The 13,291-nt window shown below is 41.6% G+C and overlaps 1 protein-coding gene across 1 annotated transcript in view; it reads left to right on the forward strand.

Annotated features, from left to right (window-relative positions):
* Positions 1 to 184: 184 nt before the first annotated feature.
* Positions 185 to 13,291, forward strand: part of LOC104069618 (myosin-3-like) — a gene marked incomplete at its 5' end in the record, with an annotated part of 29,813 nt that continues 16,706 nt past the window's right edge. The window contains 11 exons of the mRNA XM_009584692.1: positions 185 to 323; positions 720 to 838; positions 939 to 1,088; positions 1,167 to 1,337; positions 3,301 to 3,610; positions 5,065 to 5,138; positions 5,679 to 5,766; positions 7,909 to 8,026; positions 9,488 to 9,611; positions 10,454 to 10,590; positions 11,885 to 12,140. Coding sequence (XP_009582987.1) covers positions 185 to 323; positions 720 to 838; positions 939 to 1,088; positions 1,167 to 1,337; positions 3,301 to 3,610; positions 5,065 to 5,138; positions 5,679 to 5,766; positions 7,909 to 8,026; positions 9,488 to 9,611; positions 10,454 to 10,590; positions 11,885 to 12,140 — 1,686 coding nt within the window. The remainder of the gene's footprint in view (positions 324 to 719; positions 839 to 938; positions 1,089 to 1,166; positions 1,338 to 3,300; positions 3,611 to 5,064; positions 5,139 to 5,678; positions 5,767 to 7,908; positions 8,027 to 9,487; positions 9,612 to 10,453; positions 10,591 to 11,884; positions 12,141 to 13,291) is intronic.

Consider the following 13,291-nt stretch of genomic DNA (forward strand, 5'->3'; position numbering starts at 1 on the left):
CCCCGCAGCGGCCGCGGGGCCGGCCCGGTGCTGCACACGCTCGGGCAGGGAGGCAGGGTGCGGGCAGGGAAGCAGGGGGAGAAACCCCACCTTCCCATCACAGCACACGTGCCTGTTAACAGCACCTTCTGCTTCAGCCCTTGTGCTTCTCTGACCTTCCCCGACTTGCCTGTTGCCTCTGCAGAGCGCCGTGGACATCCTGGGCTTCAGCCCAGATGAGAAGGTGGGGATGTACAAGCTCACGGGGGCCATCATGCATTACGGGAACATGAAGTTCAAGCAGAAGCAGCGGGAGGAGCAGGCGGAGCCGGACAGCACAGAAGGTGGTGTTGACTGCAGAGTTTGCTTGTCAGCTGCACCAGGAGACAAGCTAGCAACCCCGTCCCATAAAGTGCCCAACGCTTTGAGAATGATTTTCCCTTCCAGACACTAATTTTTTAAAGTTTGTTGCAAGTTCCACAAAGTCAATGATTTAATTTATGCTCCGCAAGGAAACGGAGAGTCATAAAGCTGAAGCACTGCTGCAGCCCTCCAGGCGTAGAACAGACAATGCCTGTGTTGGAGGAAAAACATTCTCCATGGGACTGGAGAGGAGCTTCCCTTGACAATAGGTGCATTTGAGTAGCACCAAAAGTAGGCTCTTTGTAACAGAAACATCCTAGACATCCAGGACACCTTTCTTTGTCTCTTTTGAACTCATTTGCTGTCTCTGATCCTAGTGGCTGACAAAGCTAGCTACCTGATGGGTCTGAATTCTGCTGATTTGCTCAAGGCTTTATGCTATCCCAGGGTGAAAGTCGGGAATGAGTATGTAACTAAAGGACAAAATGTCCAACAGGTACCTAGACAGCTGATCAGCTTTTCATTTTGTTCAGATAGTTCTTTCAACTTTACAGCTAACTCAACTTTCATTACTGCCATGGCTGTGTTTCTTACAGGTATACAATTCAGTGGGTGCATTGGCTAAATCAGTCTATGAGAAGATGTTCCTATGGATGGTTATTCGAATCAACCAACAGCTGGATACAAAGCAGCCCAGACAGCATTTCATTGGTGTCCTGGACATTGCTGGCTTTGAAATTTTTGATGTGAGTTACAGTAGGTATGCTTGCCCATTGATGACTTTTCCAAACGAACTGGCATTTTTTTATATTTTGAATTTGCAGTTCAACAGCCTGGAGCAGCTGTGCATCAACTTCACCAATGAGAAACTGCAACAGTTCTTCAACCACCACATGTTTGTGCTGGAGCAGGAGGAGTACAAGAAGGAAGGAATTGAATGGGAGTTCATTGACTTTGGGATGGACCTAGCTGCCTGTATTGAGCTCATTGAAAAGGTAGAGGAAATCTTTTCATTTTAGGAGAGAACATTTCTTTCATGGTCATTTATTTTAGTCCAGTCATTCTTAATAAATTGACATTACCGTTGAATAACCCTCTCACATAAGAAGAGGCAGTATATAAAACCAAAGCTTTTGGAATGACAGGCTGCCTCGCACAAACAATGATTTCCTGAACAACATGGCTGGGGTGGAAGGGAGAGGGGGTACATGATGTTAATTTTGGTGCCTTTAACAAGACTGCCTTCAACAGTAAGGTGAACCTCAAGTCTTACTCCTTGCAGTAATGGATAGAATTAAGTTCTTGGTTCTAGCAACACAACTCTTTCTGGCCCCTCTGTCTCTGCCCGCTGCTACTGCACTGGGGATCTTAATGGGAATTAACCCCTCACTGCTATGTTACAAGCCACTGTCCAGTGGTTGTGCACAACACTTACACATCATGTGCAAATCCAATATGCACATACCCAAACATCTTCCTTCTCAGGAGCATACAGGTATCTGCTCCCAGTATTATCATTCATGCCAGTGCCCAGTGACTGATTCGGCGATCCCATATGCATGTTCACTGCTTAATATTCGTATCCATGGGTTATGCCTTTGCACACAAGCCTCACATTTCTTGCTAACCTCCCACACTTCCCACCATATAGCAGCACCTACAGGCAACACTACCATTCACAGCTAGTGCCTATTGCCTATTGCTATATTTAACACACAAAATCCACACTTACTGTTCAGTGTCCACACATCTTGTGTCTCATACCTATGCAATACAGAGTATTAGAGCCAGAGGAATCAGAACACCTACGCTGATCTAACGCTGTAGTCTCTTTTGTAATGACAGGAAAGAAATAGACACTTCTAGGATGCAAATCATCTCCTTATAAAGTATGTTCTGTTAGTGATTCTGTGAAATGTCTTTATAATGCTTCCATTATAGAAGAGCAATCTGGACAGCTAACTCAGATCTAGATTCTGTTTTATAGACACCTACAATTAGGCAAGATGAATGCTGACCCCAGAGCTCTCACATAGCAGCCACACCTAGAGGGCAAAATCTTCATTCAAAACATGGCATTTCTGCCCAACATCCACCTCCTGTGGTTGCTGCTGCTCTGGAGGATCCCTGATTCTAGCTCTGGCAGCTATCTAGCTGAAATCAGATGCAGGCATCTAATGGCATCTTATTAAATTAAAAAAAAAAGAAAAGGGTCATACAAAGAATGAACTCCTAGAATTCTCTCTAGGCCAATGAAGTGGACGTCACATCAGTGTCTCCAGCAAAATCAGAGGACATGTGCTTATATGCACTATCAGAAGATACCTAATGCAGTTCAGATGAAAGCTCTGATGTCACTGAGAATGTGCCTACATCTCTGTATTGAAATACTTCCAATTTTAAATACAATCCTGAGACAAATTAAAAGTCTATGGGTGTTCTAAAGAGCCACATTATTGCCATGTACAGTCCATGTAAGGTGAGGAAAATCTGATCCATCATGCACATTCACTGGAGACAGGAGTTGTTAGATATTAGTTATCTATGCACATTCCTAAGGAGCCATCAAATGAAGTTCACATTGACAATTGCAACCTGATGACTTGTAACAGACATACACAACAGCATCAGTCCCGCAAATGGGACGCTGAGACCTATTTCCTAACGATGTAGGGTAAAGATGATTGAAACAATTTATTATAATACGTATATATAGCCTTTCATTCAAAGATGCATGTAAACAGTATCGTCCAGTTGCCACGTTGATGGGTAGTAGCTTGAGCAACACAGACTAATTATAGTTTGCCTGATTATTATAGTAACTAGCAATGTATCAAGAACTTGTGCAGTACAAATTACAGTCACTGAAATAAGCCACAAATCATATGCAAGGTGACATTTTATTTACTTTTCCTCTCCCCACCGCTTACCTTCTTCATGTATTCATATTTCTCCCAGCCCATGGGCATCTTCTCCATCCTGGAAGAGGAGTGCATGTTCCCCAAGGCAACTGACACCTCTTTCAAGAACAAGCTCTATGACCAGCATCTGGGCAAGTCCAACAACTTCCAGAAGCCCAAGCCTGTCAAAGGCAAAGCTGAGGCCCACTTTTCACTGATGCACTACGCTGGCACCGTGGACTACAACATCTCTGGCTGGCTAGACAAGAACAAGGATCCCTTGAATGAAACTGTTGTGGGGCTGTATCAGAAATCATCTTTGAAACTGCTGTCCTTCCTTTTCTCTAACTATGCTGGTGCAGAAACAAGTAAGTGCTTTTTCAGTGATGATCAATAAGGCAAGAATCAACTAAAGTCTACTTCTGTTTCTCCTCTCTGTGGTATACTCTAGACTCTCTATCATCCCCTAATGTGACCTTGTTCTTGTGTGCACCCAAATATGCCAAAACTAAGATACCAACATGCAGAACTGCCGAAATCACCACATGCATGCGGTGCAGAGAAAAAAAACTCAGCAAGTCCAAAACAAAATGACAGGAGGTGTATGTTTCCTGACTTACTGTGTTGTGAATCATGTGCATGCTTACTCGTCTTCTAGACAGGTGCCAAATATATGTGCAAAGTGCAAGCACTTTATAGTCTTTGGGGACAGAGTTTTGTTTCTTGAAGTGAACTGGAAGAACTAAAAGGAGACCATGGAACTATTTCATATCCAGCTGAGCAGTCTTGATGTTGCAAGGGAAAATGACAGAGACAGAGAATATAATTTAGAAGTCCTCTAAGGGCATCAGAGAGCAGTCCAACCTCTTGCCCTTATTTGTGGCTGAAGACCATCAAGTTGGACAGTCAATAGGTCTACCTTACCAAAAATGGCCACACAGTTTTCTACAAAAAACCCCAATATTCTGGCAGCCTGGATGCTGGGCAAAAAGAAGAGGCAGTATACAGTAGTAGTGGTAAACTCAGCCATCAGGTATATGGACAGCAGGGTCTGAGGCTCAAAAGAGTACTGCATGGGGGCTTTCCTGCAGTTCAGTTTGGCTGACACAACAATGTGTCTGAGCAAGCTCCTAGGAAATACTGGGGATGAGTCAGCTGTGGTCCTTGCAGGTATCATCAACATAAGTAAGGTGAGAAGAAAAGGTTGTAGGGATAAAATTTTGGATAGTTTGGAGCACAAAGACTCCATTTAAGTCTCGATTTAATTGGCTTCAACAGTGCAGCAAATATGAAAAGACACTGAGCTTCTTGGACTTGTATTCCTGAGACTATAATTTGCTTCCTCCTTGGGGCTGCCATAACTCAGAATAGATCCCTATTCTTCACCTGGAACATTGGATTAGGAGATTTTTCTAAAGAAGACTTCACTGCACTGATAAACAGATATCCACTGCTGAGCCACATTCTTGTGGCCTTTCACCTAATTAAAAAAAAAAAATGGGGCTATGTCTATAAGTAAAAGCAATGTGACTAGTTGCACAGAGTACACTGTTATGAAACTTATGTTAGGCCACAGTGTTCCATACCACCAAAGCCATATACATTATGATGCAACCTAAATCATGCATCTGAGACCAAATATACCATACACTGATCAGCAACCAGCTAGCAGCAGTTCACTAAAACTCTCATGCAGCAGTGGGTCAGTATTTAAAATTAAAAATTAATTATTTTATTTACCCATGACCAAAGAAAGGAAGGTGAGGCCTACAAAACATACTGCTTACTCTAACCCTTCGACCTCCTATCTACTTCTTCCAAGGTGACAGTGGTGGTGGCAAGAAAGGTGCCAAGAAGAAGGGGGGCTCTTTCCAGACGGTGTCTGCTGTGTTCAGGGTATGTGAATTTCCTTTTAAATGAGCCATGCTTCCACAAAAATGATCCGAGGGCTGGAACACCTCTCCTATGAAGAAAAGCTGAGAGAGTTGGGGTTGTTCAGCCTGGGGAAGAGAAGGCTCCAGGGACACCTTATTGCAGCCTTTCAATATACAAAGTGGACTTATGCGAAGGACGGAGAAAGACTTTTTACCAGGGCCTGTAGTGACAGGCCAAGAGGCAACGGTTTTAAACTGAAAGAGGGTAGGTTTAGATTGGCTATAAGGAAGAAATTTTTTTACGATGACAGTGGTGAGACACTCTGGAAGTTGCCCAGAGAAGTTGTGGATGCTCCATCACTGGAAGTGTTCAAGGTCAGATTGGAGGGGCTCTGAGCAACCTGATCTAGTTGAAGATCATGGCAGGGGTGCTAGACTCAATGATTTTCAAAGGTCCCTTCCAATCCAAACCATTCTGTGATTCTATAACTCCTTGACATTTGAATAAGAATGCAAAAGCTTTGTAGCTCAAAGCTCAAACCCATATTTTGTTCTATCACAGGAAAATCTAAACAAGTTGATGACTAACCTGAGAAGTACCCATCCTCACTTTGTGCGTTGCCTGATTCCTAACGAGACCAAGACACCTGGTAAGTCTGTCATTAACCTCTAAAGACATGGGACTGACGGGAATTGTCTTGCTTAGCTTCCACACCAACTTCTTCCAGAACAGCCCCTTTACATGTGAAATTCTTGTGGGGGTTGGCCTGCAGGACATTGCCCAAGTAAACCTTCTTGGATTGTTCACTGTGACTGTAAAATTTTGAGCATTACATGGTCCACAACACTTACCCATCTTTGCTTAATGCGCGTACAGAGCTTAAGATGATAAAGATGGGATTGATTGCAGATGAAATTGTCTGTTGTGGGTTACAGCATTAGCAAATCCCTAACAAATGCCTAGTTTTAAGGACCACTGTGTCATTCAGAACTGTTGGGTTCAGCCCAAGACCACTTACCATTTCCAAATATTCAGTGTTAGGATCTGATTCACTGAGCTGGAGGACTATCAAAGAAATCATATATCATTTGTAGAATTCCGTGTACAAGCTACTGGGTGCTGCTAGCACTTGGAAAGCATTTTGATATAAAGTTACTTTTTTTCCTTTATTTAATTAAATATTAAACTCTCACATAGAGTTTAGTCTCCAAGAACAGTCAAGTTTGGGAGTATTTTCATGTGCCATTAAATTAAAGTACTTGAATTGGGGAGAGACTTGCCTGTGTGGGTTTTAGTAGTCTAATCATTATGAGGTCTGATACTGGTAGAATGATAAGGTAGATACTGGTAGAATGTAGTGGATGCAACATGAGTACCAGGAAACAGGAGCTTAGCATTTGTTTAATCTGCTCAGGAAACAAAAGACCAATTTCAGAACGTTTCTTACCTTTCTTGTTTATGTCTCTCTGTGTAACCCTGAAGCCCACAACCAGGATTTAAGCAACACATATATGTATGACATTCACATTTCAGCTATTCATCTAAACTCCTTTTATATTCAGTGGAGAGAAACTGGCATTTTAAGGTATGACTCATCTGGCCCCTTTTATACATCTATCTTAGGATAAGATGAATCACATCCTAGAAGAAATTGTTTCACTCCACTGGCTATAAATGAAGCCCAAATGGAAATGTCCACACTTCATATCCTAAAGTGAAGGAAGAGGAATCCCACTGGGGTCTTGACAGTGGAGAAGGTGTAAGGGGTAAATAAAGGAAACTTACTAAAATAGAAAAGCATATTTGAATGAATGATTTTGCCAGATATGGCTGTCATTTTAATGTTCAGTTGATTGTTTTGACAGAGGTGACTCAGAGGGAATCTTGACTTTTGCCTTTTAAGAAAAAGAAAAGCAGTACTGTGTGTGCAAAATTAAGGATGGTGAAGTGAAGGAAGAGAAACTGGATATCTTCTGATTTTTAGCTGGTTTTAGGCTGCTTATGCTCAAGTTTTCTAGCAATTCCTTTGGGTACACCTTTATTGATTACACTGAAAAGTGAAGCTAGGGGTATGGACCATCCTGTACTAGTTAATGTCTCTGGCAGCTGGTGGAAATTTCTGCATGACAAAGTGATTCCAAGAGGGTTTTATTCTGCCAGTTGTACTTTGTTTGTAATATTTGGGAATAAGACTTAGAAATACAGTTGATTATTATATCCAATAGATATTTTAGGAGGAGAAAGATAATTCTTCCAATTTTAATCAACTGTCCTCTAAAGGCAGACAGAGAGCTTTAAGCAACCTGCTTATCCACTCCTGTGTTGAAATCTATCTATCTATCAAATCTAATCAAGTTTGAGTATAGTCAATACTTGCACGGCAGATCCAACGTAAAATCTTACATAACGTGAAGAGCTGATTGTCTAGATGGTACTACACTCTGTGCCACCTCTACCTACATCCAATGAGGATGCTAATGCTGTTGAATATTTTTCAGCTGGTCTCCTAAAGCACTCTCCTGCCATTTTTGAGTAATGTGGCCTTATGCCTTTTGGCCATTGGCGATTCACAAGCACTGCCAGCCCCAGCGTTCTTAGTAAAGCTCAGCTCACTGAAGCAGCGCTCTGCAACTTGTATGAATTGAAGGCATGTTTTGTCTTCCCTTCCTGCATCTTTAATCAAGAACTGGTTGAATTTTATCAAAAAAAAGGGAGGTCATTCTGGAATGTTAATACACATAGAGGCTCTTTGGAAGAAAAGGAGAGTCATGATGGATGTATTTTGTTTAAGGTGAAATGGACCATTACTTGGTGATGCATCAGCTGCGGTGCAATGGGGTTCTAGAAGGCATCCGAATTTGCAGGAAGGGGTTTCCAAGCAGAATCCTTTATGTGGACTTTAAGCAACGGTAGGTCTTCAGTTATTACTGTCTGTTAAGATAAACGGACAGTAAACCCACAACTCAGGTGACAAGTCTGGTGACCTCATGGAGACACACCCTCTGAATCAGACTAGATTAGTGGCATTTGAGGGAACCAAGTCATTAATACTGTCTTAGGTCACTCTCGTCTTTCCTTCTTTGATCAGACAAAAGATTTCTTGATTCATCAGAACCAGTATCATTTCTAAACTGTAGTCAATGCCCTACATGTCTACATGTAGACAACATAGTCAAAGAGATGCAAAATGCTTGTAGTGTAACGAATTAAGTGGCATTATAGACTGCTCTTTGTAAGTCTCCCAGAGTATAGATACAAAAACAATGCACGTCAGCGCAGCCTCCTTGCAGTGAACTGACTAAGCATTCAAAAATCCAAGGCTTTGCAGGGGCTCTGTCACTGGCCTGCATCCTGTGCCTTGTTTTCCTCATCTTTTATGGGAGCACAGTTGCTATAAAGTGCTGAATTAGAACTGGCTGCTGTTATAATAAAATGTATAATTAAATGTAGCATCTTCCATGCTGAACTGGTGTGAAAAGGACCCAAGACCTCTCTGAAAATGCCCTGCAACCTGATGTTCAGTAAGGCATTAGCTGGTCTCAATTGTCAAATCATAATTTGATGTGACAGGTGAAGGAATCTATCCATAACGGCCATGGTCCAGAACCACAAAGTGCTTTATAGTTCAAAGGAAATATGCTGAAGTTCAGGAGGAACTACAATGGAAGCCTAAAACAGACAATAAATTCACTGCACCATTATCACTGTCTTGATTTTTCATATTCTCTTTTAAGGTAGACTTGAGAATAAAAAGTGCTCCAGTGTACAGTCACACATCCTCATTGATGTATCTCAAGAAACCACTTTAGAAGGATTAGGTGGTCCTGTCCATGACACAGGATTACCTTAATCAGTTACCTTGCAAAATGCTAAGACTGCTGTTAGCATTCACAGAATAATACCATGCCATTTTTAGTCCAAACTCAAGGATTCAGTGGTACAACTTCTAGAGACTATGAGCTGTGCAAGATCTGTACTCCCGTTGGAATATAGCTGATTTTTGTTAGTAGTTTTAATATATCTTCAGCTTTAATATGAGTAGCGTTCTTCTCATCAATGAAATAAGATGAGAAGAGGTTGACATGTTCTCACTATGTTCCTTCTAATTCCTGGACTTGCAGACACTCTTAAGTATGCACATTAATTTTGATTGTAACAACATACTGTGTTGTTACACAGCCAACAGATTCCTCTGAAGAGTAGATGTGTCCCCTTGTCATCACGTTCTGTTCAGCCAAGACTGTCTAGATTTCAGATGGCATATTCAGCCACTTTCAGATAGCTCAGCTTCTGTGTATTTTATGATATACGATGGATCTTATTTTCTTCACCCCGTTTGCAACCAGTCCTTGCAACCTGTCTTACCACAGGTACAAGATTCTTAATGCCTCAGCCATTCCAGAAGGCCAATTCATTGACAGCAAAAAGGCTTCAGAAAAGCTTCTTTCCTCCATTGATGTTGACCACAACCAATACAGATTTGGCCACACCAAGGTAAAGTCCTTGTGGAAGAGTGAGTATAATTAATGGCAAAAAATTTTGTGTGTTGAAAGTATTTCTTGCATATGAAATCAGCCTTCATGATTATTAGAAACAAAGTACACCACTAGCAAGAAGGAGTACAGAAAACTTGTCTGGTTCTGGGGGTATATGTGAGCGGTAGCCCTGGGAACACCACACTCCCAGAATGACCCAGCATGGCTGCAACTAGAACTAGTGCTGCCCCTTTCTCCTACCAGTTGAACTAATTTATATCAGTGCATGTTAGACAGGCTCAGACAACTTTGGACAGTCAGACTTTTCAGTGGACTTAGGCACACACACAAGTCTATCTTACATATCCAGAGCAGCGTTAGGTGGGACACTGATTCTTTGATCAGCACAACCAAGGCAGTACTATCTCTGGACAAAAACCCAATCACCTACACTACTGAACAGACATCATTACGTATGCTTCTCCAGCCATCTCTAAGTCAGTTCACAGAGCAAATCTTGAGCCTGACATAGAAAGGTAGAGTACAGCTAAGAGACAGAGCAGGATATAGTACTAAGTTGAAAGTTAACTCTTTGTTTTAGTAACTACTGATGAGCTAGATCTTCCACAACCTACGCTTGAGCAGGCATCCACTAATACTGCAATAATGTGATTAGATCATACATAGAGTGACTTGTCATGAAGCAACACTGAGGATATGAATGACAAAAAATTTCTCTAGCTGTTAAACCTTTACTCTGCAGGTATTTTTCCAAAACTGCCTTGTACTACCCTGCATCAGCGGCCAACAGTTGTGTATCTATCTAAGCCTGAAACTATTTGACCCTCTTTTATGTTCTAGGTGTTCTTCAAGGCAGGTCTCCTGGGACTCCTAGAAGAGATGAGAGATGAGAAGCTTGTGAGCCTCATCACTCATACACAAGCTATGTGCAGAGGGTACCTCATGAGAACTGAATTTAAAAAGATGAATGAAAGAAGGTAATATAAGAAAATGCTAACAATCATACTGTGTCAGACCAAAAATCCAGCAATGCAGTATACTGTCTCATGCAAAAAAACTGTCCTCAGGAAAGACCATTAGAAAGACTAGGGGAAACAGAGCAAGCACAAACTAACAGTTTACTTGTTATAGCCTCCCAAATTCTAGCAATTGGACCATGCAGCTGGACCATGATATTTAGTATTTAACAATGAACCTTTTCTCCATGAATGCACTTACTATTTTCAACCTTTAAAGAACCCTGTGACAGAGAGAGCCAACTGAACAAGTGCTAAAATTTGTCTGTTTTGAACATGTTGTCTGATAATTTCATTGGATCACATTGGTTTTGTAAGGAATGGCATATAACCACTCTCTGCTCTCCTTCTCTTTAATTTTCTTTCATGGCTCCACCATCTAAGATGAATAATTCTAGCTTGTACAGAGAAAGTACTCCATACTTTCGACCCTTCCCATTTCAGCTCTCTTCCTTTGAGATGGGATGAATCATGCAAAATTTAGAGTGTAGGAGTGGCAGCACTGGGCGAGCCAAGCAAACTTTCTCAAATGTTGTTGACAAGTGAAAGCTTTAGGGGGAGCAAGGATTGCATAAATGTATAGGATGCTCTGCCAACCAGCTACTTTTATTTGTAATCCTCTGCAGTACATATTTAGCTCAGGGGCTTCCTGAGCCAGGCATAGTTTCTAAGAATTCAATAACTCTTACTGGATTACTCTCCAAGGAATTCTTTAATCTCCCCTTGAACTATGGGCATCAACAACATCCTTTTGCATTCAATACCATAAAAAGATTTCTTTTTTTTTTTCAGTTTCTGTCTTAATAATTTCTAATATGGTATTTGCTATTTTGAGTGACCCAAAAAGCATCAAGCTGCTGTTTCCACAATTGACAGTAACTCCCAGATTTGTAATCTCAGCAGCAGTACTTCAAGGATGTCAGTTTTCACTCTGGTATTCACCAGAGCACTTGCACTTTCTTTGAGACTGAGGAAAGTCTCAGAGATCCCCAGGCAACATGCCAGAGAAGTTTGTCTGTTTTGGAGTATTCCTCCCTCTTCTATCCAGACATAGTTATTGTTTATGCTGCTGAACCAGCCATTTTGCAATCAAGGGCCCAGAAATGACTCTTTAATAAAAGCAAGGGAGGTAAGGAAAAAAGTGTCATGCAAAAGTTCCTTGAGGAAAATGCTGATGCTGTGTGGCCAGTAATCAGAGTCTGCTTCCAACCCAAGTCTCACCAGCCTCATAAACTATGTTTTCATGTGTTTTCAGAGAATCCATTTATATCATCCAATACAATGTTAGAGCATTCATGAACGTCAAGCACTGGCCTTGGATGAAGCTGTACTTCAAGATGAAGCCCTTGCTGAAGAGTGCGGAATCTGAGAAGGAGATAGCCAACATGAAGGAGGAGTTTGAGAAAACCAAGGAAGAGCTTGCAAAGTGTGAGGCAAAAAGGAAAGAGCTGGAGGAGAAAATGGTGACCCTGTTGCAAGAGAAAAATGACTTGCAGCTTCAGGTTCAATCTGTGAGTAACCTCCATTTTCAGATTCACTACACTTCCTCTTATTCTGCTGCTCTTTCACTTCTCTTTTCCATTGTTCTTCATAAACAGACATGTAACAGGGCCAGATTCTCCACTTTTGTATCTGGTCTTGTCATTTACACCCAAGCAAAGTGAGTACAAAGCACATATAAAACATTACCACCAGTAGCAATACAGGAAATTCTGACTGGGCTCCCATGTAAACCCACTTCACTATTAAGTAATCACCAGTGGAAGAATCAGATGTTCCACAGTATATACAATGTATATATACCATATATAACAATGGTATCTGATTCTGAATGAAATACAGACTGTTTCCATATCTGCTGACCATTATAATATGGAGCCAGGGCAGGGGTGCTTTTCTGTCAGAAACAGGATTGAAACTGTGGAACAAAGACTGATGCTTTTCTCTGGAATACTGCTGAGCAGAGACTGAAATTGCACAAGACAGGAATACTGTCAGGTTTTAAAAAGTAATAAGATACTACGTGGCCAAGGGCAGTCTGGTGCAAGTGGACCTGTCACTTGTTTCCATGTGCTTTTGAAACAGTTGGGTTTCAACAAAAGTCCTGTATTGTTTCGAGCACGGAGGCTGTAACTGTGCATGCTGAAGATTAGATACATTACCTGAATCCTTCTTCAGAACTTCAACTTAACCTCACCCAGTTTTCTGAGTTTCTTTGTACCCTTCTTGGTACTTAATGCTCTGTTCTCCAGAACCCACCTAGTTTACAAGCATCTGGGGCTTCACTTTAAACCCTTCATGACGGTAAGCCAAAAAAACCAAGAAGCCCAGGTTTAACTAGGTTAACTAACTTCCAGGTTAGGATGCCTTTCAAAGCACTCAGATTTCAGATTTTAGAACGTAAAAGAACTCCTAAGGTATGACCATTGCCCTCAAGTGTGTTGTCTGACTCTTTCTCGACTCCCAGTTTCTCACTGTTTCAGTACTGGAAGAGTCCTTCCCGTCTTCTCGCTAAGTCCCATTTTCCTGGGGGAATTTCTATCAACCCTGCTTGAACGATTCCTCACACACCATCTTCTCCAAGTTTGTCCTCAGAAGATGCACACTCACTAGCCATGATTTTCAGTGCGCTATGGGTTTCAGTCAGAATCTGAGAGAAAAT

The sequence above is a fragment of the Fulmarus glacialis genome, unplaced genomic scaffold (genome assembly GCF_000690835.1).
Source record: "Fulmarus glacialis isolate BGI_N327 unplaced genomic scaffold, ASM69083v1 scaffold25699, whole genome shotgun sequence".
NCBI lineage: Eukaryota > Metazoa > Chordata > Aves > Procellariiformes > Procellariidae > Fulmarus > Fulmarus glacialis.